This window comes from Salvelinus fontinalis, chromosome 19 (assembly GCF_029448725.1).
Source record: "Salvelinus fontinalis isolate EN_2023a chromosome 19, ASM2944872v1, whole genome shotgun sequence".
NCBI lineage: Eukaryota > Metazoa > Chordata > Actinopteri > Salmoniformes > Salmonidae > Salvelinus > Salvelinus fontinalis.
This window is the reverse complement of record NC_074683.1, coordinates 41,848,780-41,875,469: the sequence shown is the minus strand read 5'-3', so window position 1 is coordinate 41,875,469 and position 26,690 is coordinate 41,848,780. Positions and strand designations below refer to the sequence as shown.

Below are 26,690 nucleotides of genomic sequence, written 5' to 3'. Positions count from 1 at the left end.
TACTTGAGGACCAGAGTTGGGAAACGCTTGCTAAAGTGACGACCAATTAGAGTTGTACTGTAGCTGATAGTGAATAGACCGCTTCAGGGACCCTGTATGTGTTTTTAACCCCTGTAGTCTGTCTGAGTAGTGTGTGCTGTAGGATGACAATGTTCGTACAGAGAACAACATACAGTTAGAACATACAGTTTGTGGTGCTCCGTTCAATGTTCTCTACTCTCTTCATTCTTTGTCTGTGCTTACATTAACTTCCACTTCCAAGATATGTTACTACTAATATTTGTCTTATTTGAGGGTTTTGCTGCTCCTCTTCACTCTCTTCCTCCTCCTCTCTTTTGCTCTTTTATTCCTGTCTTCCTGTGATGCCTAGGATCTCCCACAAGCCCTGACCATAAAACCAAACGTCATGAGATAAAGAGTGATCCTACTCCGTTCGGCTTTAAAGGTACGTCTTCCCATAATGACCCTAGTCACTGTATCTGTGGTCGACCACGGTCGCTGCATCCGATCATTTCATCCGTGGTTGGTCAGGGTGTATTGATTTACAGACAGCGGTTTCTCGTCTGAGGGGAGAAATGTGGTTCATCACGGAATGTATAATACGCTGTGTTGACTGACAGGCAACCGGAGTCACAGTTACCATGGTCGGTCATTCATTGTGGTTGAGCACGTTTGCCTGCGGTCAATCTCTTTGACCATGTTTCAATAGGGTCGTAATGTATCTTTCTCTCAGACCCAGGCCCTCACGCTCACCTCCACCTGGGCAGAGTCAGGTGGTTCAGCACCTCGAGTCTCTTACAGGCCAAGAGGAGAGGTACCGTACAGCACTCAACTGGACTGCTTTAGACTGGATTAAGATGTGTGGTGATCACAAAATGGCTGCCGAATTTCACTGAGAGATTTTCCCCTCTCACTCCCTGCACACTGTGTTCCCTTGCCTGAGTGTGTGGATACACATGACCACCTAAATGCTTATGTTGATATATTTATCAAAAAAACGTCACGCTCCTTATTGCTGAGTAGTGTTGTGCTTCTGAATGGTCCACACGATTACTGTAGTTTCACTCCATTCGACTTGGTCCTGTTCCTTCTGATTGCGGTCCACCCTGTCACTGACCGTGTCTGGTCTAACAGAGGTTGCTGAAATGCCTACTCTCAATGTCTCCCGGTCCCCCGTTTGTGTGTGTGTGTGTGTGTGTGTGTGTGTGTGTGTGTGTGTGTGTGTGTGTGTGTGTGTGTGTGTGTGTGTGTGTGTGTGTGTGTGCACGACTGAGCGAGTGTGTGTTTCAGGCTACACAAGACACCAAATTCGCATGTACCCTTTCTCCCTCCTCTAGGATGGACCAAGGGCTCTCTCTCATTGGACGCCAATGAGGAGAATGATGGCTACTCTAGCCCTGAAGAGCCCCTGAACTCAGACCCCGAGGACGAGGAGGGAAAGAAACTAGTGAGTGTGCATGCGTGAGGATACTCATCCACTCCAAGCTGGGATGTGGCTCCACGTAGAAACTGTTTTTTAAAATTATTGTTTACAATCATACATACAATCTAACACCATATCTTGACTGTGCACAGTGTGCAGGGAAGTACACAGTGGTGTCTGACTATGAGAAGGGAGAAGGCCAGGACCTGTCAGTCAAGAGTGGTGAAACGGTGCAGCTAATCAAGGAGGGAGATGACGGACAGTGGTGAGAATATTACCTTGACACCCTTACACTTGATTGGTTTCACACATTAACAGTCAGAACCTATTCCAACACAGTCATATTCTATAGGGAAAACCATAGTGCAGGTCTCTCCAACCCTGTTCTTGGAGAGCTACCATCCCCTAGGTTTTTGCCCCCAACCCCAGTTGTAACTAACATGATTCATGTTATCAACCAGCTAATTATTAGAATCAGGTGTGCTAGGTTAGTCGGAGTGAAAACCTACAGGACTGTAGCTCTCCAGGAACAAGGTTGGCGAGACCTGCCATAGTGAAACGTAACACAACATTTTGAAACAGGAAACGAAAATAAGCTATTCTTATCAGACAATTTTGGGTAGCCCGTCCCTGTTGCAGTCCCTTTTTTTCTGTGCCTTATGAATATGACCCAGTATTCAAATCTGAGCAGTGTTGAGTTGGCGAGGTGGTGGTCAAGGGGTTGTGTGTGTTTCTGTGTTGGTGCAGGTTTGTAAAGAACTTGAAGACCAAGCAGGAGGGCTGGGTGGCTGCAGCCAACATTCTCACCCTGATTGGAGAGTCCAAGTCCTGCCAGTCTCTCACCAGCTCAGGTAAAACCCCCTCTCCATGTAGAGACACACACTCCATGTAGAGATGTGTGTATGTGTGTGTGTGTCTCTCCTTAACCATCTCCTCCAACCTCTGGTCTCCCTGTGTATATTCCAGAGGGCAGTGGCTCAGGGAACCTCAGCACTTCATCCAGCTGCTGTGAGACTTACACCAGCTTCTCTGACATCAAGCCCTGAACCCTCCACCCTTCCCTGGCCCCATCAGGCCACCCCAGACCCTTTGTCTCCAGACCCCAACCCAACAGCCCCAGCTGGTGGCTCCCCCAGCAAGACAGCACTTTCTCCCCCCCACCCTAAACACAACTTCACCCATCTTACCCAGAGGCAAGCCCCTCTATTAGGATACTGGTCAGCAACTTCAAGAAGATGCCAACAATAGACTTCATCAAATATCATTGACTAGATGTAACGGATGTGAAATGGCTAGCTAGTTAGCGGGTACGCGCTAGTAGCATTTCAATCAGTTACGTCACTTGCTCTGAGACTTTAAGTAGGGTTGCCCCTTGCTCTCCAAGGGCCGCGGCTTTTGTGGAGCGATGGGTAACGCTGCTTCGTGGGTGACTGTTGTTGATGTGTGCAGAGGGTCCCTGGTTCGTGCCCGTGTCGGGGCGAGGGGACGACGTAAAGTTATACTGTTACATTGATGCTGTTGACCCGGATCACTGGTTGCTGCGGAAAAGGAGGAGGTTGAAAGGGGGGTGAGTGTAACGGATGTGAAATGGCTAGCTAGTTAGCGGGTACGCGCTAGTAGCATTTCAATCAGTTACGTCACTTGCTCTGAGACTTTAAGTAGGGTTGCCCCTTGCTCTGCAAGGGCCGCGGCCTTTGTGGAGCGATGGGTAACGACCGTGCTTCGTGGGCGACCGTTGTTGATGTGTGCAGAGGGTCCCAGGTTCGCGCCCGTGTCGGGGCGAGGGGACGACGTAAAGTTATACTGTTACATAGAGAATGGGCTCCAGCGCCCTTGTGTAGTTAAAGAGACACAGTGTAGTGTAGGTGGGCAGCAGCTACCCATAGACACTAATCTTAGGTCAGTTTGGCACTTTTGCATTTATCCTTCATAAAATTGTCAAGGTTAGGATTGGGGGTTGGGTGAGCTGATCCTAGACCTAACCCTCAGCTATGCAAGCAGACCTCGGGCGGCCAGTATTAGTAGCACTACAACAGACAAAATGCTATGGACAAGATGGAACCTGACATAACCCATAGAAATATAATACCATTTTGTTATGAATTCTAATTCTAAGATTAACCTGATCAGGTGTCACTGATATAGCGACCCCATCTGCCATAGAGTGGTCGACATGGATCGGGTTGAGCCCTTCTTGTTGTACTGTAAGTTACAATGCTGTTGGTCTGCATCATGGTCCCCTTGATTGTCTACAAATAGACAAGACTGTATTTTTTTTTTTAAATATAAAGTTATTGTAAATAAGAAAGATTATGATTAAAAAGTATACCATGTGTAGCTTTTCAGATTGTTGCTCTGTAAGTTCTACCAGTTACCTCAACTGGTGACCATATAAGTAACCAATATGACCTTTGGTAGGCCTGTGACTATCTTATTGCCTCTTGGAGAGTGAGGAGTTACTGTTTATTTGAAAACAGAGGGAAGGGCATGACTCTTGTTATGTACTGTGATAAAGATGTTATTTTATGTCTATCTCTGTAATGTAATCTCTCTCTCTAGTCTTTCTCTCTCCCTCCCTCTTGTTCTCATAGCCTACCCTGTCCTGCAACATTAGTTTTGTATATGGTTCAGACAGAGCAGTCACAGTATCAGTTTCCTCTGTCCTCGTCAAATGACTTTATTAGGAGATCCCCTTTCCATCCATTTCACCAGCTCTCTGTTCAGACATCTATTAAACATGACTTTAGTCATTGCAGGTGTCTTCTCCATATGTACTGTGAACTTTCCTAGTTTTGTGAATAACTCAGTGTATAGTCATAACTTATTTATTGTAAAGCAATCATATTTTTTTATGTAGATATTGTTTATTAACTCACTTTTCTTTATGAAATCAGAAATTCTCTATCAGTCAGCAGTTGTGAATCTTTTTTTATATTAAAGGACTTGTGGTACAGGTAATTCTCTCTCTGTGTGTATTTCCTGTATCAGGTTAGGTAGCCTAATAAAATAATATTGTGTATTGTTTGTAAATGTCATTTCAGACTGCCTATGGGAGAAGCCTGCCTACAGTGGGGTGGCAGGTAGCCTAGTGGTTAGAGCGTTGGGCCAGTAACCGAAAGGTTGCTAGATCAAACCCCCGAGCTGACAAGGTAAACATCTGTCGTTCTGCCCCTGAACAAGGCAGCTAACCCAGTGTTCCTAGGCCGTCATTGTAAATAAGAATTTGTTCTTAACTAAAAATGAAAAGCTCTCAGTTCTTTGCTATAGTGCAGCTAGCCAGCAGATATAACCTGCTTGCTTACAATTGCACTAGGGTCAGACAGGCTTCCTGTAAAACATGCAGAGCCATTTCTAAAAACATTCCTCAATCAAAGGATAAGAAATGCATTGTACTCTAAATTGTCCCATTATCCCAACTGTTACACCAAGAAGATCTCTGTGTAACAGTCAGTTTATTGAGGCATCTCATGCCTGGACTAGTTTGGGTAACCCTGTCTTAACCTACACAAAGTCTGTCTGACCCTAGTCAAGATCCGCAGCTGAAGCGGTTGGATCTGCTGGCTAAATTTCAGTCTGCCTATACCCTACCCAACTAGCTAGCACAGACAGTGACATCGACTAGGCCTACCCAAAGCAACAACCTCTATACCCGCACAATCTATAAGATAGATTTCAAAATATGGAAAGCAAAAAGCATACCACGGAAAATCAGAATTTGACCCAAAAAATTCAAAGTAGGGAGCTCAGAATCGTGAAAAACCGGGCAAATGTCAAATCAAATGTATGGAATCATTTTGGAGTAATCGTTAACGCTGACAAACAACTTGTGGATGGATTCGCAGCTTGCAAAAAGTGCAAGCGGGTGTTAGCCTATGACAGTCAAAGAACGGGCACTTCCAGCTTGAAAAAACACATTGGGAGATGCACGGTAAGACGGATATTGATTACTGCCCAGTCGCCGACTGTAGTGTAGAACACGGAGCCCAGTACCCTATGAAGGACAAGGATAGTTCACTCGGGTCAGGATGAGATTTGGGTTGGGGTAGCACTCTGTCCTAATGGCGGTTTGCAGTCGGGTCCTGATAGATCCGTTTGTGGAGAATTATGCAAAAATATACTCTGGCGTGTGGCAGACATAGTGTTTATGTGCATGTGAGAATTAAAATATGTGGGCTATTGTGAAGTGAAATGGTTTATTTTATAGTCACATTGTACATTTGTGAACTGGTAAAGACTTTCTTCTTTAATCATCGCGCATGCGCAGGTAAATAGTCTAGATCCCAGACTGCTAGCTAGATACAGTACGTTCAGGCGAAGTAGCGCAAAATATCATTCCATTAGCTAATTACAGAGTGAGAGGCTGTAGTTGTGAGATATGGAAAGTAGAAACAGAGACCGTAAAAAAAGTCACACCTGGAAATATTTCAATGAAATTTCGTCCGAAAGTGTGACATGTAAGCTGTGTGCGGCTGTTCTGAAGCGGACGAGTGGGAGCACAACATCCATGTTAAACCATTTAGAAAGGATCCATCATCTGTCGTTAAGACATACCAAAACACAGCGAGAGTTGATGGCTGCCGTTAGAGGTAAGACTCCTGTAAGTGTTTTATTTAACTCTTAGCCGACTACCAAAGCAAATTCGTGTAAAAGTGTGATATCTGGACGGGTCCCCCCTCGGCAAGTTTCTCGGCTAGCTCAGCTTGTACCATATGCATTTTTCACGAGGTTGCCATTTCAACGTGTGCCTCACATTTGTTTTAACCGCAAATGCAGTTAATACAGTAAATTGTCTATATTTTGTCAGAGCAGAGGATCGCTGACAGCTCTTTTGGCGAGGAACCAGGCTACTCTGCTGGTCTGGTCAGTTGTAAGATTCTCTGGTTTGGTTGTCCATTGGTTCCATTCATTCACAAAATGTCAACACCAACTTCACGCAGCGTTGGTTCAGCTGTGTAGCGCAGCTTCGACAGAATAGAAGCTTCTCAGGCTAAATGTAAACACTGCGACCGGAATATCAGATGTAAAGGACGTTGAACCAGTGGTATGAAAAGGCATTTAGTCTCGGCATCAGGTAAACTTGACCTCCGAAACGGCTCTATTTAAAGAAATAATTCGAGCCTCCACAGACAAAAGCAATGGAGCTATAGATGTTGAAGCGTCAGAGACAGGTATTAAAACGAGTGAGAACAAAATACAAACTTCATGACGTTGCTACATTTGAGTGACAATCAATAAAGAACCGAGTTAGGCGACATATATTCATGACGAATCAACCGATTGAATGCGCACATTTAGCTAAACGGATTCGTGGATTTCCGTTTATTATGCTAACCGGAAAATGCTATTTTGGTTAGCAGTTATGTACATTTTGATTTAAATGCCTGGTCTCAAATAGCCGCCTGTCCCTTTTTAATAGCCAGACATCGGCACACATTTCAGCAAATAAACGCCTGTTTCAAATAAACGCCCCATCTAAATGAATTGTTTAGGAGGTTACCATGTCATGTGATATACTTTTAAAAAAAATCTGTCATGTTGCTTGCCATGGCGCCACCAAGAAGAAAATACGACATCAAATTCAAGCTAGCAGTGATTAAATTCACAGAGCAAAACTCGGGCGAGGCAACTGCCAGGCATTTTGGAATTGATCCAAAACGAGTGAGAGAATGGCGAAGTCAAAAAGTCGAACTTCAACGTTTGTCTGAGGTGGATCAGAAGAGGGCGAGACTGCAAGGTGGGGGTAGGAAAAAGGTTAGCGAGTAGCTGGAGGCTAGTCTGTGCAAGTCTGGGGCGTATTCATTACGCCAATTCTGTTGCAAATCGTTGCTTAAACAGAAGCAAACGGAACGAAACTGGGCGGGACCTGCCGGAATTTGTCCAATAGAAACTCTCGTTTTAGTTCCAACAATGGTTCTGTTTAGCAACTGCTGGACTAATGATTACACCCCTGATCTGAGACGGATTCATGTTTATACTGGTCACAAGTGTGGTAGTCTTTAAAAAATATATATTTTTCAAAATGTGTACATTAAGGAAATAGACACTTGGCTTCAATAGAAGCCAGTCTAATAAGCGCCGGTTGTGTTGCTTTATCGTTTTTATTTATTTATTTATTTTATTTAACCAGGTAGGCAAATTGAGAACACGTTCTCATTTACAAATGCGACCTGGCCAAGATAAAGCAAAGCAGTTCGACACATACAACAACACATAGTTACACATGGAGTAAAAACAAACATATAGTCAATAATACAGTGAAAAAAAATAAGTCTATATACAATGTGAGCAAGTGAGGTGATAAGGGAGGTGAAGGCAAACAGATATATGTATAAATAAATAAAAATATAAAAAGGCCATGGAGGCGAAGTGAGTACAACACAGCAAGTAAAATAAAAACAAAAAAAAACACTGGAATGGTTGGTTTGCATTGGAAGAAAGTGCAAAGTAGAGACAGAAATAATGGGGTGCAAAGGAGCAAAATAAATTAATAAATAAATACAGTAGGTAAAGAGGTAGTTGTTTGGGCTAAATTGTAGATGGGTTATGTACAGGTGCAGTAATCTATGAGCTGCTCTGACAGCTGGTGCTTAAAGCTAGTGAGGGAGATAGGTGTTTCCAGTTTCAGAGATTTTTGTAGTTCGTTCCAGTCATTGGCAGCAGAGAACTGGAAGGAGAGGCGTCCAAAGGAAGAATTGGTTTTGGGGGTGACTAGAGAGATATACCTGCTGGAGCGCGTGCTACAGGTAGGTGCTGCTATGGTGACCAGCGAGCTGAGATAAGGGGGGACTTTACCTAGCAGGGTCTTGTAGATGACCTGGAACCAGTGGGTTTGGCGACGAGTATGAAGCGAGGGCCAGCCAACGAGAGTGTACAGGTCGCAGTGGTGGGTAGTATATGGGGCTTTGGTGACAAAACGGATGGCACTGTGATAGACTGCATCCAATTTATTGAGTAGGGTTTTTGAGGCTATTTTGTAAATGACATCACCGAAGTCGAGGATTGGTAGGATGGTCAGTTTTACAAGGGTATGTTTGGCAGCATGAGTAAACAGATATATGTATAAATAAATAAAAATATAATATGATATAATATGTTGCGGAATAGGAAGCCAATTCTAGATTTGACTTTGGATTGGAGATGTTTGATGTGGGTCTGGAAGGAGAGTTTACAGTCTAACCAGACACCTAGGTATTTGTAGTTGTCCACATATTCTAAGTCAGAGCCGTCCAAAGTAGTGATGTTGGACAGGCGGGCAGGAGCAGGCAGCGATCGGTTGAAGAGCATGCATTTGGTTTTACTTGTATTTAAGAGCAGTTGGAGGCCACGGAAGGAGAGTTGTATGGCATTGAAGCTCGCCTGGAGGGTTGTTAACACAGTGTCAAAAGAAGGGCCAGAAGTATACAGAATAGTGTCGTCTGCGTAGAGGTGGATCAGAGAATCACCAGCAGCAAGAGCGACATCATTGATGTAAACAGAGAAGAGAGTCGGTCCAAGAATTGAACCCTGTGGCACCCCCATAGAGACTGCCAGAAGCCCGGACAACAGACCCTCCGATTTGACACACTGAACTCTATCAGAGAAGTAGTTGGTGAACCAGGCGAGGCAATCATTAGAGAAACCAAGGCTGTCGAGTCTGCCAATGAGGATGTGGTGATTGACAGAGTCAAAAGCCTTGGCCAGGTCAATGAATACGGCTGCACAGTATTGTTTCCTATCGATGGCGGTTACGATATCGTTTATGACCTTGAGCGTGGCTGAGGTGCACCCATGACCAGCTCTGAAACCAGATTGCATAGCGGAGAAGGTGTGGTGTGATTCGAAATGGTCGGTAATCTGTTTGTTGACTTGGCTTTCGAAGACCTTAGAAAGGCAGGGTAGGATAGATATAGGTCTGTAGCAGTTAGGGTCAAGGGTGTCCCCCCCTTTGAAGAGGGGGATAACCGCAGCTGCTTTCCAATCTTTGGGGATCTCAGACGACACGAAAGAGAGGTTGAAGAGGCTAGTAATAGGGGTGGCAACAATTTCAGCAGATAGTTTTAGAAAGAAAGGGTCCAGATTATCTAGCCCGGCTGATTTGTAAGGGTCCAGATTTTGCAGCTCATTAAGAACATCAGCTGACTGTATTTGGGAGAAAGAGAAATGGGGAAGGCTTGGGCGAGTAGCAGAGGGGAGGGCAGTGCTGTTGTCCGGGGTAGGGGTAGCCAGGTGGAAAGCATGGCCAGCCGTAGAAAAAAAAAACCCTGTGGCATGATGTTTGATGTTGACGTTTGATGTTCTGGGGTGCATTCATTAGTCGCAGACCATTGCAAAACGTTTCGCAACGAAACCCGTTCAGCGTTAACTCCAGGAAGCAAACGTAAGGAAAGGTGAAGTGACCTACCTTAAATAGTTTTTCCTTTCAAAGTGTTTTCCTTTTGAAGTAAATGGTTTTCGTTGCGAAACGTAACAGGCCAACACGCCTTTGATGAAACCGTGCGATGAAATAAAACGTTTTTATTAGCAGTATTATCAAACTTGTAGTTTGCTCATTTGGCTAGTCCAGCATAGATCTGAAGGAAAAGGCTTTGACTGTAGAGAGAGCATAGAGCATAAATAGGAAGAGACGCGCTAAAAGTAGCACGGTTTGGAAGTATTTCACCAGAAAGGGCGTTGATACATGTACATGTCGGCTATGCAAAGCTGTACTCAAATACAACAACGGCAGCACTGACAGCATGTTAAACCACATCAAATACAAGCACCCAGCCATCATAGTGCCAGCTCTAGATGGTAAATCAGAAACGACCACCAGGGTAGAGAGCTGTTATTATTATTATCCACTACATGTTATTTTGTCCATTGAATATTAATACTGTTAATGACAGTCTATAAAACTACCCAACAAATGGACTACTACAGGGACAACATATCAAATGTAAAGATTAAATTTAAAAAACAAAATGGCAGCTCCACCACTTGTTTTGGTATACATCTGGTGGAGGAAATATTATGCCCTGCATAAATTCAAGGTTAATGGAAATTGAAAATCTTATTGATCTGACATATCATGTATTTTCTTAATGGTTTTGTGGTATGAATTGTTTTTCTTCAGACATTAAAGTTAAAAAGAGAAGCTGCAATAAAGGCAGAGAAGACCATGTCTAAGAGCACATACGAAGAAGAGGAAGATGAGGAGGAGGAGGAGGATGAGTATCTCCCCAAGACTGGGATGTCAAAGTGGGTATCATGTATATTGGAAGATAACATTGGTAACACTTTTATATAGGCCCACTGTAGGGCTGGGCAATATGACGATATATGTTGTGTGACGATAGAAAAACATCTATCGTTTTATATTATGCTCTATCGTTTATTTCGTTGTCGCAAATCACACTCTTTATGGGAATATTTTTTTGTCAATTGGGTGATGCTTTTTGGGCTGTGTGGAAGGAAATTTGCAACACAAACAAACATGCAGGAGAAAAGTCTGACACGGACCAGAAAACCGTCCTCTGCAAAATATGCCGCAGGCCGGTCCCGACAACAGGCTCAAACACCACTAACCTCTTTTACCACCTAGGCAAGAATCATGTGAAACAGTACGGAGAGAGTCTACGGATGAGACCCAAACAAGTACAGTCAAATGCTCAAAACAAACCTCCGACTCAAACGTTGCAAGAGGCTTTTTCCCACAGCACACCATATGGCAAAGAATCACAAAGATGGAAGGAGATAACAGCTGCCGTTACAACTTACGTCTGCAAAGACATGGCCCCAATTTACACGGTCGAGAAACGGGGGTTTCGTGAGTTGGTGCTAACACTCGACCCAAGGTACCAAATGTAAATTGATATGTGACACGTATTAATGCCAAAATAACATGCAAAACAGGCAAGCCCCCCCTCCCAAATTGTATTTATTTATATTACTGTTGAAGTCGGAAGTTTACATACACTTAGGTTGGTGTCATTAATACTCGTTTTTCAACCACTCCACAAATTTCTTGTTAACAAGCTATAGTTTTGGCAAGTCGGTTAGGACATCTACTTTGTGCATGACATGTAATTTTTCCAACAATTATTTACAGACATATTATTTCACTTATAATTCACTGTATCACAATTCCAGTGGGTCAGAAGTTTACATACACTAAGTTGACTGTGCCTTCAAACAGCTTGGAAAAATCCAGAAAATTATGTCATGGCGTTAGAAGCTTCTGATAGGCTAATTAACATAATTTGAGTGAATTGGAGCTGTACCTGTGGATGTATTTCAAAGCCTACCTTCAAACTCAGGGCCTCTTTGCTTGACATCATGGGAAAATCTAAAGAAATCAGTCAAGACCTCAGAAAAAAAATTGTGGACTTCCACAAGTCTGGTTCATCCTTGGGAGCAATTTCCAAATGCCTGACGGTACCACGTTCATCTGTACAAACAATAGCACGCATTTATAAACACCATGAGATCATGCAGCCATCATACCGCTCAGGAAGGAGACGCGTTCTGTCTCCTAGAGATGAAGGTACTTTGGTGCGAAAAGTGCAAATCAGTCCCAGAACAACAAAGGACCTTGCGAAGATGCTGGAGGAAACAGGTACAAAAGTATCTATATCCACAGTAAAACGAGTCCTATTTCGACTTAACCTGAAAGGCCACTCAGCAAGGAAGAAGCCACTGCTCCAAAACCGCCATAAAAAAGCCAGACTCCTGTTTTGCAACTGCACGTGGGGACAAATATTGTATTTTTTGGGAGAAATTCCTCTAGTCTGATGAAACAAAAATATAACTTTTTGTCCATAATGACCATCGTTATGTTTGGAGGAAAAAGGGGGATGCTTGCAAGCCGAAGAACACCATCCCAACTGTGAAGCACGGGGGTGGCAGCATCATGTTGTGGGGGTGCTTTGCTGCAGGAGGGACTGGTGCACTTTACAAAATAGATGGCATCATGAGGAGGAAAATTATGTGGATATATTGAAGCAACATCTCAAGACATCAGTCAGAAAGTTGAAGCTTGGTCTAAAATGGGTCTTCCAAATGGACAATGACCCCAAGCATACTTCCAAAGTTGTGGCAAAATGGCTTAAGGACAACAAAGTCAAGGTATTGGAGTGGCCATCGCAAAGCCCTGACCTCAATCCTATAGAAAATGTGGGTACGTGCAAGGAGGCCTACAAACCTGACTCAGTTACATCATGTCTGTCAGCATGGGCCAAGATTTACCCAACTTATTGTGGGAAGCTTGTGGAAGGCTACCTGAAACTTTTGACCCAAGTTAAACAATTTAAAGGCAATGCTACCAAATACTAATTGAGTGTATGTAAACTTCTGACCCACTGGGAATGTGATGAAAGAAATAAAAGCTGATATAAATCATTCTCTCTACTATTATTCTGACATTTCACATTCTTAAAATGAAGTGGTGATCGAAACTGACCTAAGACAGGGAAGTTTTACTAGGATTAAATGTCAGGAATTGTGAAAAACTGAGTTTTAAATGAATTTGGCTAAGGTGTATGTAAACTTCCGACTTCAGCTGTACATTAGGCCTATAACTGCACATTTTAGGCCTATTATTTTGTTTGCAACTATAGTTTAACCATTTAGATTTTATTCATTAATAATTTATTACATACTTGATTGAAGATTTGCACAAAGGTTCTAAATAAACAGAGAAATAATAAATATGAGTAACTACCTTTTTATTTGTTGAGTATAATTCAAAATGTAATAAGAAATAGGCCTTTACATGTGGTCATTTTATATCAACTATTAATTGAATTTACAGAATGTGCTATATCGTGATATGTATTGTTATCGGGATATGAAATGACCTATATCGGGATATGAGATTTTGGCCATATCGCCCAGCCCTAGCCCACTGTATTAGACAATCTCAGAGCCCAGAACCAAACTGTGTCTTATGACAGACTATAGGTCATATTTCTTTCATATAAAAGTTAGCTTTTTAAAGTAAAAAATGGCCAAGCCGTTGCAAGACTGTTCTTCAGTGTTCTAATGGTTTGTTAACATTGTATTTCTGTGTTTTAACTTCCCCCAGGCAAGATCCCAATACTTCAGAGGTAGCCATGACAGAAGGTTGTTTTTGTTGTATCAGTTTCAATCCAAGATGTCCTGTATAGTCACTAATGTCAACTTTCAGATGGTCTCATAGGACGAACCCTGTTCTTATGTCACTCACAATATTCCTGCTTTTATGCTGTAGACGGGACTGCAGAGCAGTTTGAGTTTCAGTATGGATTGGAGGGACCAACATTTAAGAATGAGAATGAGAATGGGGAGGTGAGTTGGCACTTAACGCAAATTAGTGATCGAATGAGCAGGTTGTTATTTGCTGTCTCCTACCTCTTTCACTCATGTAGTTAGCTACAGTACCTTTGCTCTTTTCTTCTACTCAAAACCCCTTCTTTTCTCTGTGCAGTGCTCCAAGAGCCATCTGTCCATCATCAAAGTGGAACAACTGGACCCCCTTCTCCCTGACCAAAACAGTACGTTTGTGTACATGTCTATTATAACAGAAGGAGAATAAAGGACCATCATATTAGGAGGTGTGTTTGGACTGGGATAGGTAAACCTGTCTACATATCCAATGTGCACTTATCAGGAGTCAACTCAATTATTTCCCCAGACTCCAGCTGTGGTTCTGGGTCACCTGGGGATCCTGGGCCTCCTGGCTTGTCTGGTTTTGGGTCCAGTATGAGTCCAGCTGCACAGTTCTTCAGGAAGTGCCACCAGGCAGGCTGCATACAGTTAATCTTCTCTGAGTTTTCCTCCCGCCTCAACATTATCACTGAGAGGATTTCATCCCAGCAGGCCAGCGAAGAAGGTAAGACAGAATAATACAATAGACTACTATTAAATACATTGGATGGGAACTGTAGTGTTGGCTAACTAAACCGGAGCATGCAATTATGAAGAACTGTACTGTTGTCCATTGTGAAACTGAGCTTGTAATATAATATTGTTTTTAAAAAAACATTTTTGCCAGTATAAATATTAACAAAATATCCTGTGTCCACAGATTTCAACCTCACCCTGAAAGTGCTGGAGGCCTCTGGGATGCTGCCAGAGATCTTTGCAAAGAGAGACCAAGGTAAAGTATTAAAACATCCATATAAAGTGCAGAATACTCTCTTTGTGGTGCGTGGAATAAAGTCCCCATAAGTTAGTTCCTCATATAGGAATTCTGGTTCGGAAGCACGAGTAACCTTGCCTGACACGAGAAGACCTACGTTAGCTCCTCAGTGGGCTAACACAGTTATGTGGAATGCAGGAGACCCGTCGTGCTCTGATCGGTAACACCCGCATGCATTATGACCTCAGCACAGACCAGTAGGCAGACACAGTGCCCAGATAATTAATTTCACCCTAATGCCGTTTCTATTTCTTTGTTCAGAAATGGAGAAGAGACTGAAGGATCTGCAGAGAGAGACTGAAGCGGTGAGGACTGCCAGGTCTGCCATGAGAGATGCCTGTGTCATGAGCTTCACCCCATCATGACGGATCACTGCTGAAGATAAAAGCGGTTTTATAAGACGTTATAATTAGGGCCTGGAGTTTTTCCTGACCGGACTAGGAATGTATAGGACCTGAAGTTTTCCTGGTCCGATCATGTGGACAGAGTTTTTCCCATCATGTGGACAGGAAAAACCTCACCCCAGTTTTAGTAGAATGTAAATATTTGAAACATTTTATATTTGCCATATTTTTCTACCTTTTGTGTTCAAACATTTTAACTCTGATATTTGAAAACAGTTTGTTGTACCCTGGCTACTGAGATGGGTGATATATTATACTTGAAGTGAGTAATAGGCGATATAATCTTGTGACATACATTGGTTCTGGGTTCCAAGGTTATTGGCGTTGTAGTGATGTTAGTAGGTGATCTTTTGTGTCCATCTGTGCTGTATGTACTTTGTGCTTACTAACCCTTCACAGGTTAAATATGTCCTTATACAGTATGTGTGAACCAGTATCTACATTTATCGATGGATGGGTACTACATTTACTGTAAGACAAATTCATTTGGAATACACTGTAATATAGCATACTTGAGGAAAGTTGAACGCATTAAACTTATTTTGTAAATGAGTCATGTGATGACATTATTTCAGATCTGAAATGTCCTGTAAACAAACCTTTTCTATTACAGTAATATAAAGTAACTGCTCTGCTTATGGGTGACAGTGGAATGGGAGATGTAGGCAGTAAACCTGGGAAGGTATGAGATGGGGACATTTAAACTGAAATCCTAAATGCCATAATTCTTTGTTTATGGATTTTTAAATAGGAATATCAGTTCACTTCCAGAATTGACTGAATTGAAATGGTACATTAGTTTGACAGCAATTAGCCTAGTAGCAAATATTGTGGTTGTAGTAGCAGCGTTTTCGAGATATTTCTTTGGTTGGCACAACGCCCGCTTGCACCTAAGTGTACTGAAACTAGCACCACACCCAGACTTGTCAGAGCACCCCATACAATAGCAATCAGTCGATATAATCGAGAACTATCATTAAATCAACATTTCATATCGTGGTGTAGATTTACTCTATTGACAATGACAATAACGTGAGATCACATTTCCAGCATGGCCGACAACCGGACCTCCGTTGACCACCAGAGGACGCAAAATGGCAATTAAGAAATAAATGAGCATTGCATTTGCAGCTCATAAATGAATAAAAACAATTAAAACGTAGTTTTAAAAGTTAAGTTACCTCTGAACGAGCTCCGGCAACTCGTGTTCAGCTGGCTAGCTTGACTGACATTGCTGGCCCGCGGGCGCATTCCAGCTGGATTTAATTGTCTGCCTCTTAATTTATTTACTACAATGCTTGGATAGTTAACATAACAGATTAGCATAATCGGTTCAGATGATTTATTGGCCTCTACTTTTATTTTTTACAAATCCAAAATCACTATTGCAGGCTGACCAACGGTTCCTGACCAGGGTAAAGACAGTTTCAGGTTGGATATTCGCCTGTAGTTTTCCTTCCGTCCACCAACAGCAGTTAGGGACCGTCCACATAGTCACAAATCAAATTGCTCAAATTTCAATAGCTCTTTAACCATTACTCCTAACACTTTCAAAACTGGTTGTAGCTAACCCGATGGCATAGACACACATTGCACACCCTTTAGTTTGTCCATTTTCATCTCACATGGTTTTACATGCATTTTTCAAAATGTAAAATTTCAATAGCTCCTTGATCATGTGACCTAGTGACTTCAAACAAGGTTCATAATCCACTCTGTGGCCCAAAACATTGCACACCCTTTAGTTTGTCCATTTTCATCTCACATGATTTTAAAACAATTTTTCAAAATGTAGAATTTCAACAGCTCCTTGGTCATGTCAATTACACACCTAAGAAGCGTGCAGTGGATATACACCCATATTGCATAACCTCTAGTCATGTATCTTCTATATTGTTGCACATTAATATTAGTTTGACAATTAGGGGGTTCAGTCCAGTGTTGTGTTTACCCTTTTCTTTAATATTTATCTACAATAATTGGTAGTTCTAAGTACTTATTTTCCCAGTTTTTTTATTTTTCCACAGTATTTAACAGCGGTACACAATAGGAGAGAGACAGATAATAACTCCTTTCGTCGTAAAATATCAACCATAAAGGAAAAGAGCAAAGTACGAGAGTCATGCTATTAATTGTCCAAAGCAGGGATGGAGAGTGAGCTAGTGAGGTAGGCTGCAGTGGGTTTGCTGGTCAATACATATACTGAACATGTAACCACAGTAATGGTGGCCAGTAAATCAATGAATAAAAATGTAATATTGACAAATTAAACAGAAATTGTAGACATTTAATATTTTCCAACATGTCAACAGACACTTAACTTCAAATAAGTACAAAACATTTCACAGTGTTAACTTTCTCTTTATGCCTGGTTGATGTGCATTTCAGAGCCTCTTCAGTGTGGATGGGGTATAGCATACATTTTCAACAACACAGACAGCACTTCCAGTTTGTGTTCTTTACTCTGTTGAACTCTTTTGTCTTCATTCCTAGGCACAGCACATGCAAAACATTCAATCTAAAACAAAACAAAGCGTAACACGTTATAAATAATATAAAATATCAATGCAGTATGACGAATGATGAATTCGCCATCCATTGTGTTATATCATAAATTGTCTTACATGCCGTCACTGTTGTCAAAAGATTATAAACATGTTAAATAAAGTTACTAACCCAGTCAGTTTTTGGGCCACATCCAGGTTCTTTATCAGTGGCACCCATGAAGCAGTTGTTGGCTTTGTTGAACGCTGAAATCATAGGCATGAACTGAACATATGGCCATCTGACACAACTACATAAAAATAAAGAATTTACATTTACTTTGAATTAAATGTCATTACATACCAGACATTTTTAGTATATCCTCAGCCATTTATTTTCGCAGTTGCTCCATGTGTTTTTGAAGGTTCCATATCAATCTGGGAGGGGATGTTGGGGAAGTTCTATGCAACTTCCTTGGCCAGCTACACCAAAAAATAAAATAGAGTTTTTGACCTAATTGTCACATAACAGCTAACCATTCATTATTGAAAATATAACTATCAAACCTGCATTATAAAGACCCCACAGCTGAAGGTGTCCTGCTGCATGGTGGGAGTTATTTACCCTCCTTTACACTTTGTCTGCCCAGTCTTTTCCATGGCAGGATCTTCTCATTTTGAAGTATTCTCTTTTTTTATGTAAAAATAATGGTATTATGATTAGTTTCCTTATCACTATAATCTAGTAGTAATTTATTAGTAGAGGTAAATTCCTTTATGCCACATTCTACACACAGCCTAAATTATAGGCACTGAACCATTTACAGGACAATAATAAAAGTAGCATATAGGATCCAACCCTATCACAGAGTGAATAAATGTAGAGCGTTTGTAGACTTTAATAAAAAAATATTAAGTGACAGTTTCATCAGTACGTGCTTAAAGAAAGTCATATCATAAAGATCACAGATGACAGTGCCCACCAAATCTATGACAATAGAGACTGAATTGTAAGCAGCAAAGTGTGTGTGTCAAAATAATATCTGAAAATGTCAGTTGTTGAACATAATACTTCTATTTGCAATAGCAATTTATGATACATGCAGTTGGGGAATATTCCAATGTCCAACACTACATGTAGGACGGACATAAGACATTCCCACATACAGTATTTAAAAATATATATTTCACCCCTATTCAACCAGGTAAGCCAGTTGAGAACAAGTTCTCATTTACAACTGCAACCTGGCCAAGATAAAGCAAAGCAGTGTGACACAAACAACAACATAGAGTTAAACATGGAATAGACAAACGTACAGTCAATAACACATTACAAAAGTCTATATAGTGTGTGCAAATGAAGTAAGATTAGGGAGGTAAGGCAATAAATAGGCCGTAGTGGCGAAATAAGTACAATTTCACAAATAAACACTGGAGTGAGATGTGCAGAAGATGAATGTGCAAGTAGAGATACTGTGGTGAAAAGGAGCAAAAAAATAAATAACAATATGGGGATGAGGTAGATGGATGAGCTATTTACAGATGTGCTACGTACAGGTACAATGATCTGTAACCTGCTCTGATAGCCGATGCTTAAAGATAGTGAGGGTGATAGGAGTCTCCAGCTTCATTGATTTTTGCAATTCATTCCAGTCATTGGCAGCAGAGAACTGGAAGGAAAGGCAGCCAAAGGAAGAAGTGGCTTTGGGGGTGACCAGTGAAATATACCTGCTGGAGCGCGTGCTACGGGTGGGTGCTGCTATGGTGACCAGTGAGCTGAGATAAGGCGGGGCTTTACCTAGCAAAGACTTATAAATGACCTGGAGCCAGTGGGTTTGGCAACGAATATGTAGCGAGGGCCAGCCAACGAGAGCATACAGGTCGCAGTGGTGGGTAGTATATGGGGCTTTGGTGACAAAATGGATGGCACTGTGATAGACTACAACCAATTTGCTGAGTAGGTCGTTAGAGGCTATTTTGTAAATGACATTGCCAAAGTCAAGGATCGGTAGGATAGTCAGTTTTACGAGGGTATGTTTGGCAGCATGAGTGAAGGATGCTTTGTTGCGAAATAGGAAGCCGATTCTAGATTTAAGTTTGGATTGGAGATGCTTAATGTGAGTCTGGAAGGAGAGTTTGCAGTCTAACCAGACATCTAGGTATTTGTAGTTGTCCACATATTCCACAAGTCAGAACTGTCCAGAGTAGTGATGCTAGTCGGGCGGGCGGGTGCGGGCAACAATCGGTTGAGAGCATGCATTTCGTTTTTAAAAGCAGTTGGAGGTCACGGAAGGAGAGTTGTATGGCATTGAAGCTTGTCTGGAGTTAACACTGTGTCCAAAGAAGGGCCAGAAGTATACAGAATGGTGTCGTCTGCGAAGAGGTGGATCAGAGAATCACCAGCCGCAAGAGCGACATTATTGACATATACAGAGAAAAGAGTCGGCCCGAGAATTGAACCCTGTGGCACCCCCCATAGAGACTGGCAGAGGTCCGGACAACAGGCACTCCCATTTGACATACTGAACTCTGTCTGAGAATTAGTTGGTGAACCTGGCGAGGCAGTCATTTGAGAAACCAAGGCTGTTGAGTCTGCCGATAAGAATGCGGTGATTGACAGAGTCGAAAGCCTTGGCCAGGTCAATGGATATGGCTGCACAGTATTGTCTTTTGTCGATGGCGATTATGATATCGTTTAGGACCTTGAGCGTGGCTGAGGTGCACCCATGACCAGCTCTGAAACCAGATTGCATAGCGGAGAAGGTATGGTGGGATTCGAAATGGTCGGTGATCTGTTTGTTAACTTGGCTTTCGAAGACCTTAGAAAGGCAGGGTAGGATAGATATGGGTCTGTAACAGGTTGGGTCTAGAGTGTCTCCCCCTTTGAAGAGGGGGATGACCGCGGCAGCTTTCCAATCTTCGGGGATTTCAGACGATACGAAAGAGAGGTTGAACAGGCTAGTAATAGGGGGTGTAACAATTGCGGCGTATAATTTTAGAAAGAGGGTCCAGATTATCTAGCCCAGCTGATTTGTAGGGATCCAGATTTTGCAGCTCTTTCAGAACATCAGCTATCTGGAATTGGGTGAAGGAGAAATGGGGGAGGCTTAGGCAAGTTGCTGTGGGGGGTGCAGAGCTGTTGACCGGGGTAGGGGTAGCCAGGTGGAAAGCAAGGCCAGCCGTAGAAAAATTCTTATTGAAATTACCCGGGCCAGGTCGATTAGAAAGGCCTGCTCGCTGAAGAGTTTAGGGAGCGTTTGACTGTGATGAGGGGTGGTCGTTTGACCGCGGACCCATTACTGACGCAGGCAATGAGGCAGTGATCACTGAGATCCTGGTTGACGACGGCAGAGGTGTATTTAGAGGACAGGTTGGTCAGGATGATATCTATGAGCCTGCCCGTGTTTACGGATTTGGGGTTGTACCTGGTAGGTTCCATGATAATTTGGGTGAGATTGAGGGCATCTATCTTAGATTGTAGGATGGCCTGGGTGTTAAGCATATCCCAGTTTAGGTCACCTAACAGTACAAACTCTGAAGATAAATGGGGGCAATTAATTCACATATTGTGTCCAGGGCGCAGCTGGGGGCTGAGTGTGGTCTGTAACAAGCGGCAACAGTGAGAGACTTTCTTCTGGAAAGGTGGATTTTTAAAAGTAGAAGCTCGAACTGTTTGGGCACAGACCTGGATAGCATGACAGAACTCTGCAGGCTGTCTCTGCTGTAGATTGCAACTCCATCCCCTTTGGCAGTTCTGTCTTGGCGGAAAATGTATACACATACATAGTGGCATTTTTCAGCTATGATTTTACTACTCAGAATCCAGAATGGATATGACAATTCTACCAGCACAGGACGCAATACACCCTTACAACAATCTACTTTTTGATCCTCTTGACTTCTTATCTGGTAAACTGCTACTATGTGTCAAGAAAAGAGCCCCAATTAGGGGTTAGTGTACTCCAGTAAAAAAGGTCTGGTTTAGATTAAAAACTATTGCCCTGTGTCCCCGTTCATAGGGGCATGAGAGACTAGTCAGTGGTAGAATTGAGTTGGCACTTTATTGGCCCAAACACCCATAGACCCACAAGGTTGAGGTTACTCATGGACAGTAATTAGTAATAATTTTTTTTTGCATTGATGCATTGTGTCTTCTAACTGTCCAAGAATAGGATCCAAAGTGTTAGGAAATATTTGTTCCCATAAATACAAAGGAGGATGTCTCTCCTCATACCTCTGGCACTTTAGTCAGACTGCCAGACTGTGCACCACAGAGCCAATCAGGAGAGAATACATACAGGTCAACGGTGCCAATTGAAAGTCAAGGGGTGTGTCTGTGCCTTTTGGATTACTCTCTCTTTACAGAGAACCCCTGTGGTTCAAGTCTGCTCTGTGTAACAGTATAACTTTAAACCGTCCCCTCGCCCTGACACGGGCGCGAACCAGGGACCCTCTGCACACATCAACAACAGTCACCCACGAAGCATCGTTACCCATCGCTCCACAAAAGCCGCGGCCCTTGCAGAGCAAGGGGCAACACTACATCTAGGTTTCAGAGCAAGTGACGTAACTGATTGAAACGCTACTAGCGCGTACCCGCTAACTAGCTAGCCATTTCACATCTGTTACATCTGTACATGTCTGAAAGTGACAGAGCCAGCAGCCAAGAGAGTTTTTCACAGTATGTCATGAAAAAGTATTACACTTATGGATGTATGTAAAATGCTAATATGTATTAGATCCAGTACAATGGAATAACTAAGACCTGAATTTGAATGCAGCGTGTTCCGATTCCTCCTTCTCTTTCTGTCCAGCAGGGTCAACCAAAAACACTGGGCCTGATGGTTCATGCAGATACTGGGGAAGCAATATAGAAATGTATTGATCCCTTAAATGATTTTACTATTAAATGACTCATTTCACAACCCTCATACCCCTTCACAAAAATGTACCTCAATCAATTTTGGAAAAGGGATTTTACTCACAAAAGACGTAGGAATTTATTTTCCCAGTTAGAAATAGTAGGCCATGCATCAAATAACTATTTTCATCAGAAAAACGAACCCTCAAATGCAATACTGCATTTGTAAGTTGTCTGCAGGTGGCTTGTTGTGAATGCACTCAAGTATCAAGTCATTATCAGGTTATGTAAACTAATACTCAACGTAGAAGGATTTGTCTAAATGTACAGTATATGAAAGTGATGCTATGAAAAGGATTCTTTCACGTTATCAAGCTCACTCTGACTGACAAATCACTGATTATTACTGTGATTAAAAAGAGCATATAAAACATAGTTTTTCATGAGGCCTACCTGTGCGCCTTCCTTTAAGCACCTCTGTTTGAACACCTCTCCTGTCCTTGATCCATTCCACATACAGCCATTTGCAGATCTTTTCAGTGTCCGTGTGATAGTTTTTGCGACAATGGAACATCTGTTGACTTAAACAAAAAAATGTAACACCCATGTAAAATGAAGGCCTGCAAAGCTTTCAGATTTAAGTCTAATAGCATGAGATGAAAGTAGACAGAGTGTGCGATATGAAGGTATTGTCAGTGTGTCACACCCTGGCCTTAGTATTCTTTGTTTTCTTTATTATTTTAGTTAGGTCAGGGTGTGACATGGGGAATGTTTGTGTTTTGTTGGTTTTGGGTGTTTTTATGGTAAAGGGGTTGTTGGGTATAGTAAATGGGTTTGTGTGGAGTACATGTGTCTAGTGTTGTCTATGTCAGAACGTTTGTAGCCTGTTGTATGTGCACGACGTTTATTAGCTTCACGATCGTTTTCTTGTTTTGTTTAGTGTTTAAGTGTTTTTGTTTCGTTTGCCTTCTTCTTCAAATAAAAAGAAGATGGCTTATTTTCCTAAAGCTGCGTTTTGGTCCATCAATCCGCCACACGATCGTGACAGAATTACTCACCATTATAGGACCAAGCGGCATGGAAAGCGGCAACAGGATCTACCTACACAGGATTCATGGACATGGGAGGAGATACTGGATGGTAAGGGGCCGTGGGCTCAACCGGGAGAATATCGCCTTCCTCGTGAAGAGCTGGAGGCAGCTAAAGCCGAGAGGAGGCGATATGAGGAGGCAGCACGGAGACAAGGCTGGAAACCCGTGAGTACAACCCAAAAATTTCTTGGGGGGGGCCTTAAAGGGAGTGTGGCGAAGTCAGGTAGGAAACCTGCGCCTACTCCCTGTACTTACCGTGGAGAGCGAGAGTACGGGCAGACACCGTGTTACGCAGTAGAGCGCACGATGTCTCCTGTACGCGTGCATAGCCCGGTTCGGTACATTTCAGCTCCACGTATCGGCCGGGCTAGACTGAGCGTTGAGCCGTATGTCATGAAGCCGGCCCAACGCATCTGGTCACCAGTGCGTCTCCTCGGGCCGGCGTACATGGCACCAGCCTTACGCATGGTGTCCCCGGTTCGCCTACATAGGCCGGTGCGGGTTATTCCACCTCCCCGCACTGGTCAGGCGACGGGGAGCATACAATCAGGTAAGGTTGGGCAGGCTCAGCGTTCAAGGGAGCCAGTACGCCTGCACGGTCCGGTATTTCCGGCGCCACCTCCCCGCCCCAACCCAGTACCACCAGTGCCTCCTCCACGCACTAGCTATATGGTGCGTGTCTCCAGCCCTTTACCACCAGTGTCTAAACCACGCACCAAGCCTCCTGTGTGTCCCCAGAGTCCTGTGCGTCCTGTTGCTCCCCGCACTAGCCCTGAGATGCGTGTCCCCAGCCCGGTGCCACCAGTCCCGGCACCACGCACCAGGCCTACAGTGCGCCTCAGCCGGCAGGAGTCTGCCGTCTGCACAGCGATGACTGAACTGCGTTTTGGTCCATCAATCCGCCACACGATCGTGACACAGTGGACGTTCTGAACCTTGTTTGAAGTCAGTAGGTCACATGACCAAGGAGCTATTGAAATTCTACATTTGGAAAAATTAATGTAAAACCATGTGAGATAAAAATGGACAAACTAAAGGGTGTGCAATGTGTAGGGCCACTGAGTGGACATTCTGAAACTTGTTTGAAGTCACCAGGTCACATGACCAAGGAGCTATTGCAACTTTAGTTAGAAAAATGCATGTAAAATCCTGTGAGATGAAAATTGACAAACTAAAGGGTATGCAATATAGAAGGGTAGTCAATGGACATTCTGAACTTTGAAGTCAGTAGGTCACATGACCAAGGAGCTATTGACATTTGAATGTAAAAACAGTTTGTACTTTGTTTATGCTCCCTAACTAATTCAACTTGGAATACAAAATACGGATCACATTTCCACAAGTTTATTAGCTTTGGAAAGCGAATTAATGTCAAAATCGTGAAAATAAGACCTGTGTAATGTTGTACGCAATTTTTCCAACATCATGACACTTATTTGGAGTCTGTAGCTCAAGTGGTTTGAAAGCTATTGAGGTTTAAAAGTGCGAATATCCATCGAATATCCAACTTAAAACTGTCTTTACCTCGGTCTGTTACCGGAGAGCTACCACCTCGTCTGGGTTTTCGATCCAACCACCATAGTAACTAACATAGGTAAGTTTATCGACCAGTTAGTTAGGTGCCCTAGATAAGGGTTTGAACAAAAACCTACACCCATTGAAACTCAGAATCCTCTATTGCATTTCTCCAGACTTCCGGCAAGATTTGGAATAATGGCCATGCAAGGCTAAGGTTGAATATATCATCTAGCCACACACTGATGGTGTCCCTGCCTGATGACGGTAAAGACGTTGCATTGCATCAACCAATGGTTGTGCGACACGTCGTCAACGATCGGGCATTACATTGCTATATTCAATTCAATTTAAGGGGCTTTATTGGCATGGGAAACATATGTTTACATTGCCAAAGCAAGTGAAATTGATAATAAACAAAAGTGAAATTAACAATTTTTTTTTACAGTAAAAATGACATTCACAAAAGTTCAAAAAGAATAAAGACATTTCAAATGTCTTGCTAATAGTTCAAGTACAAAATGGAAAATAAATTAACATAACTATGGGTTATATTTACAATGGTGTTTGTTCTTCACTGGTTGCCCTTTTCTTGTGGCAACAGGTCGCAAATCTTGCTGCTGTGGCACACTGGTATTTCACTCAATAGATATAGGAGTTTATTAAAAATTGGGTTTGTTTTCGAATTCTTTTTGAAAATGTGTCATCTGAGGGAAATATCTGTCTCTAATATGGTCTCTCTCTCTCCCAATTTCAATTCAATTTAAGGGCTTTATTGGCATGGGAACAATATGTTTACATTGCCAAAGCAAGTGAAATAAACAATAAAAAATGTACAGTAAACATTACACTCACAAAAGTTCAAAAAGAATAAAGACATTTAAAATGTCATATTATGTCTATATACAGTGTTGTAACAATGTGCAAATAGTTAAAGAACAAAAGGGAAAATAAATAAACATAAATATAGGTTGCATTTACAATGGTGTTTGTTCTTCATTTGTTGCCCTTTTCTTGTGGCAACAGGTCACAAATCTTGCTGCTGTGATGGCACACTTCGGTATTTCACCCAAAAGATATGGAAGTTTATCAAAATTGGATTTGTTTTCAATTCTTTGTGGGTCTGTGTAATCTGAGGGAAATATGTGTCTCTAATATGGTCATACATTTGGCAGGAGGTTAGGAAGTGCAGTTCTGTTTCCACCACTTTGTGGGCAGTGTGGATATAGCCTGTCTTCTCTTGAGGTCCAGGTCTGCCTACAGCGGCCTTTCTCAACAGCAAGGCTATGCTCACTGAGTCTGTACATAGTCAAAGCTTTCCTTCATTTTGGGTCAGTCACAGTGGTCAGGTATTCCGCCACTGTGTACTCTCTGTTTAGGGCAAAATAGCATTCTAGTTTGCTCTGATTTCTTGTAAATTCTTTCCAATGTGTCAAGTAATTATCTTTTTGTTTTTTCATGATTTGGTTGGGTTTAACTGTGTTGCTGTCCTGGAGCTCTGTGGGGTCTGTTTGTGTTTGTGAACAGAGTCCCAGGACCAGCTTGCTTAGCGGACTCTTCTCCAAGTTAATATCTCTGTAGGTGATGGCGTTGTTATGTAAGGTTTGGGAATCGCTTATTTTTAGGTGGTTGTAGAATTTAACACCTGTTTTCTGGATTTTGATCATTAGGCATTAGGCATTGGCCTAATTCTGCTCTGCATGCATTATTTGGTGTTTTACATTGTACACTGAGGATATTTTAGCAGAATTCTGCATGCAGTCTCAATTTGGTGTTTG

At 42.4% G+C, this 26,690-nt stretch overlaps 2 protein-coding genes across 14 annotated transcripts in view; both read left to right on the top strand.

Annotated features, from left to right (window-relative positions):
• Positions 1 to 4,381, top strand: part of LOC129816749 (guanine nucleotide exchange factor DBS-like) — a 68,549-nt gene extending 64,168 nt beyond the window's left edge. For 2 of the 3 annotated variants that reach the window (XM_055871585.1, XM_055871584.1), the window contains 5 exons: positions 371 to 445; positions 1,338 to 1,447; positions 1,576 to 1,688; positions 2,171 to 2,274; positions 2,390 to 4,381. In XM_055871585.1, coding sequence (XP_055727560.1) covers positions 371 to 445; positions 1,338 to 1,447; positions 1,576 to 1,688; positions 2,171 to 2,274; positions 2,390 to 2,469 — 482 coding nt within the window. In that variant the 3' untranslated portion in view covers positions 2,470 to 4,381. Of the gene's footprint in view, positions 1 to 370; positions 446 to 733; positions 815 to 1,337; positions 1,448 to 1,575; positions 1,689 to 2,170; positions 2,275 to 2,389 lie in introns of all 3 variants that reach the window. The other variant, XM_055871586.1, reaches the window with a different exon arrangement.
• A 622-nt stretch (positions 4,382 to 5,003) lies between these two features.
• LOC129816752 (uncharacterized) lies at positions 5,004 to 15,514 on the top strand. 11 transcript variants are annotated; one of them, XM_055871601.1, is made up of 9 exons: positions 5,004 to 5,351; positions 10,515 to 10,639; positions 10,983 to 11,235; positions 13,464 to 13,501; positions 13,629 to 13,705; positions 13,845 to 13,911; positions 14,052 to 14,249; positions 14,445 to 14,516; positions 14,820 to 15,514. In XM_055871601.1, the coding sequence occupies exons 2-9, from the start codon at positions 10,591 to 10,593 to the stop codon at positions 14,921 to 14,923; spliced, it is 858 nt and encodes a 285-aa protein (XP_055727576.1). In that variant the 5' UTR covers positions 5,004 to 5,351; positions 10,515 to 10,590; the 3' UTR covers positions 14,924 to 15,514. The 11 variants fall into 11 exon arrangements, with proteins under 11 accessions (XP_055727576.1, XP_055727569.1, XP_055727571.1 ...); XM_055871600.1 differs by lacking the exon at positions 5,004 to 5,351 and adding an exon at positions 5,407 to 6,009; XM_055871602.1 differs by lacking the exon at positions 5,004 to 5,351 and adding an exon at positions 5,407 to 6,020.
• Positions 15,515 to 26,690: the final 11,176 nt, after the last annotated feature.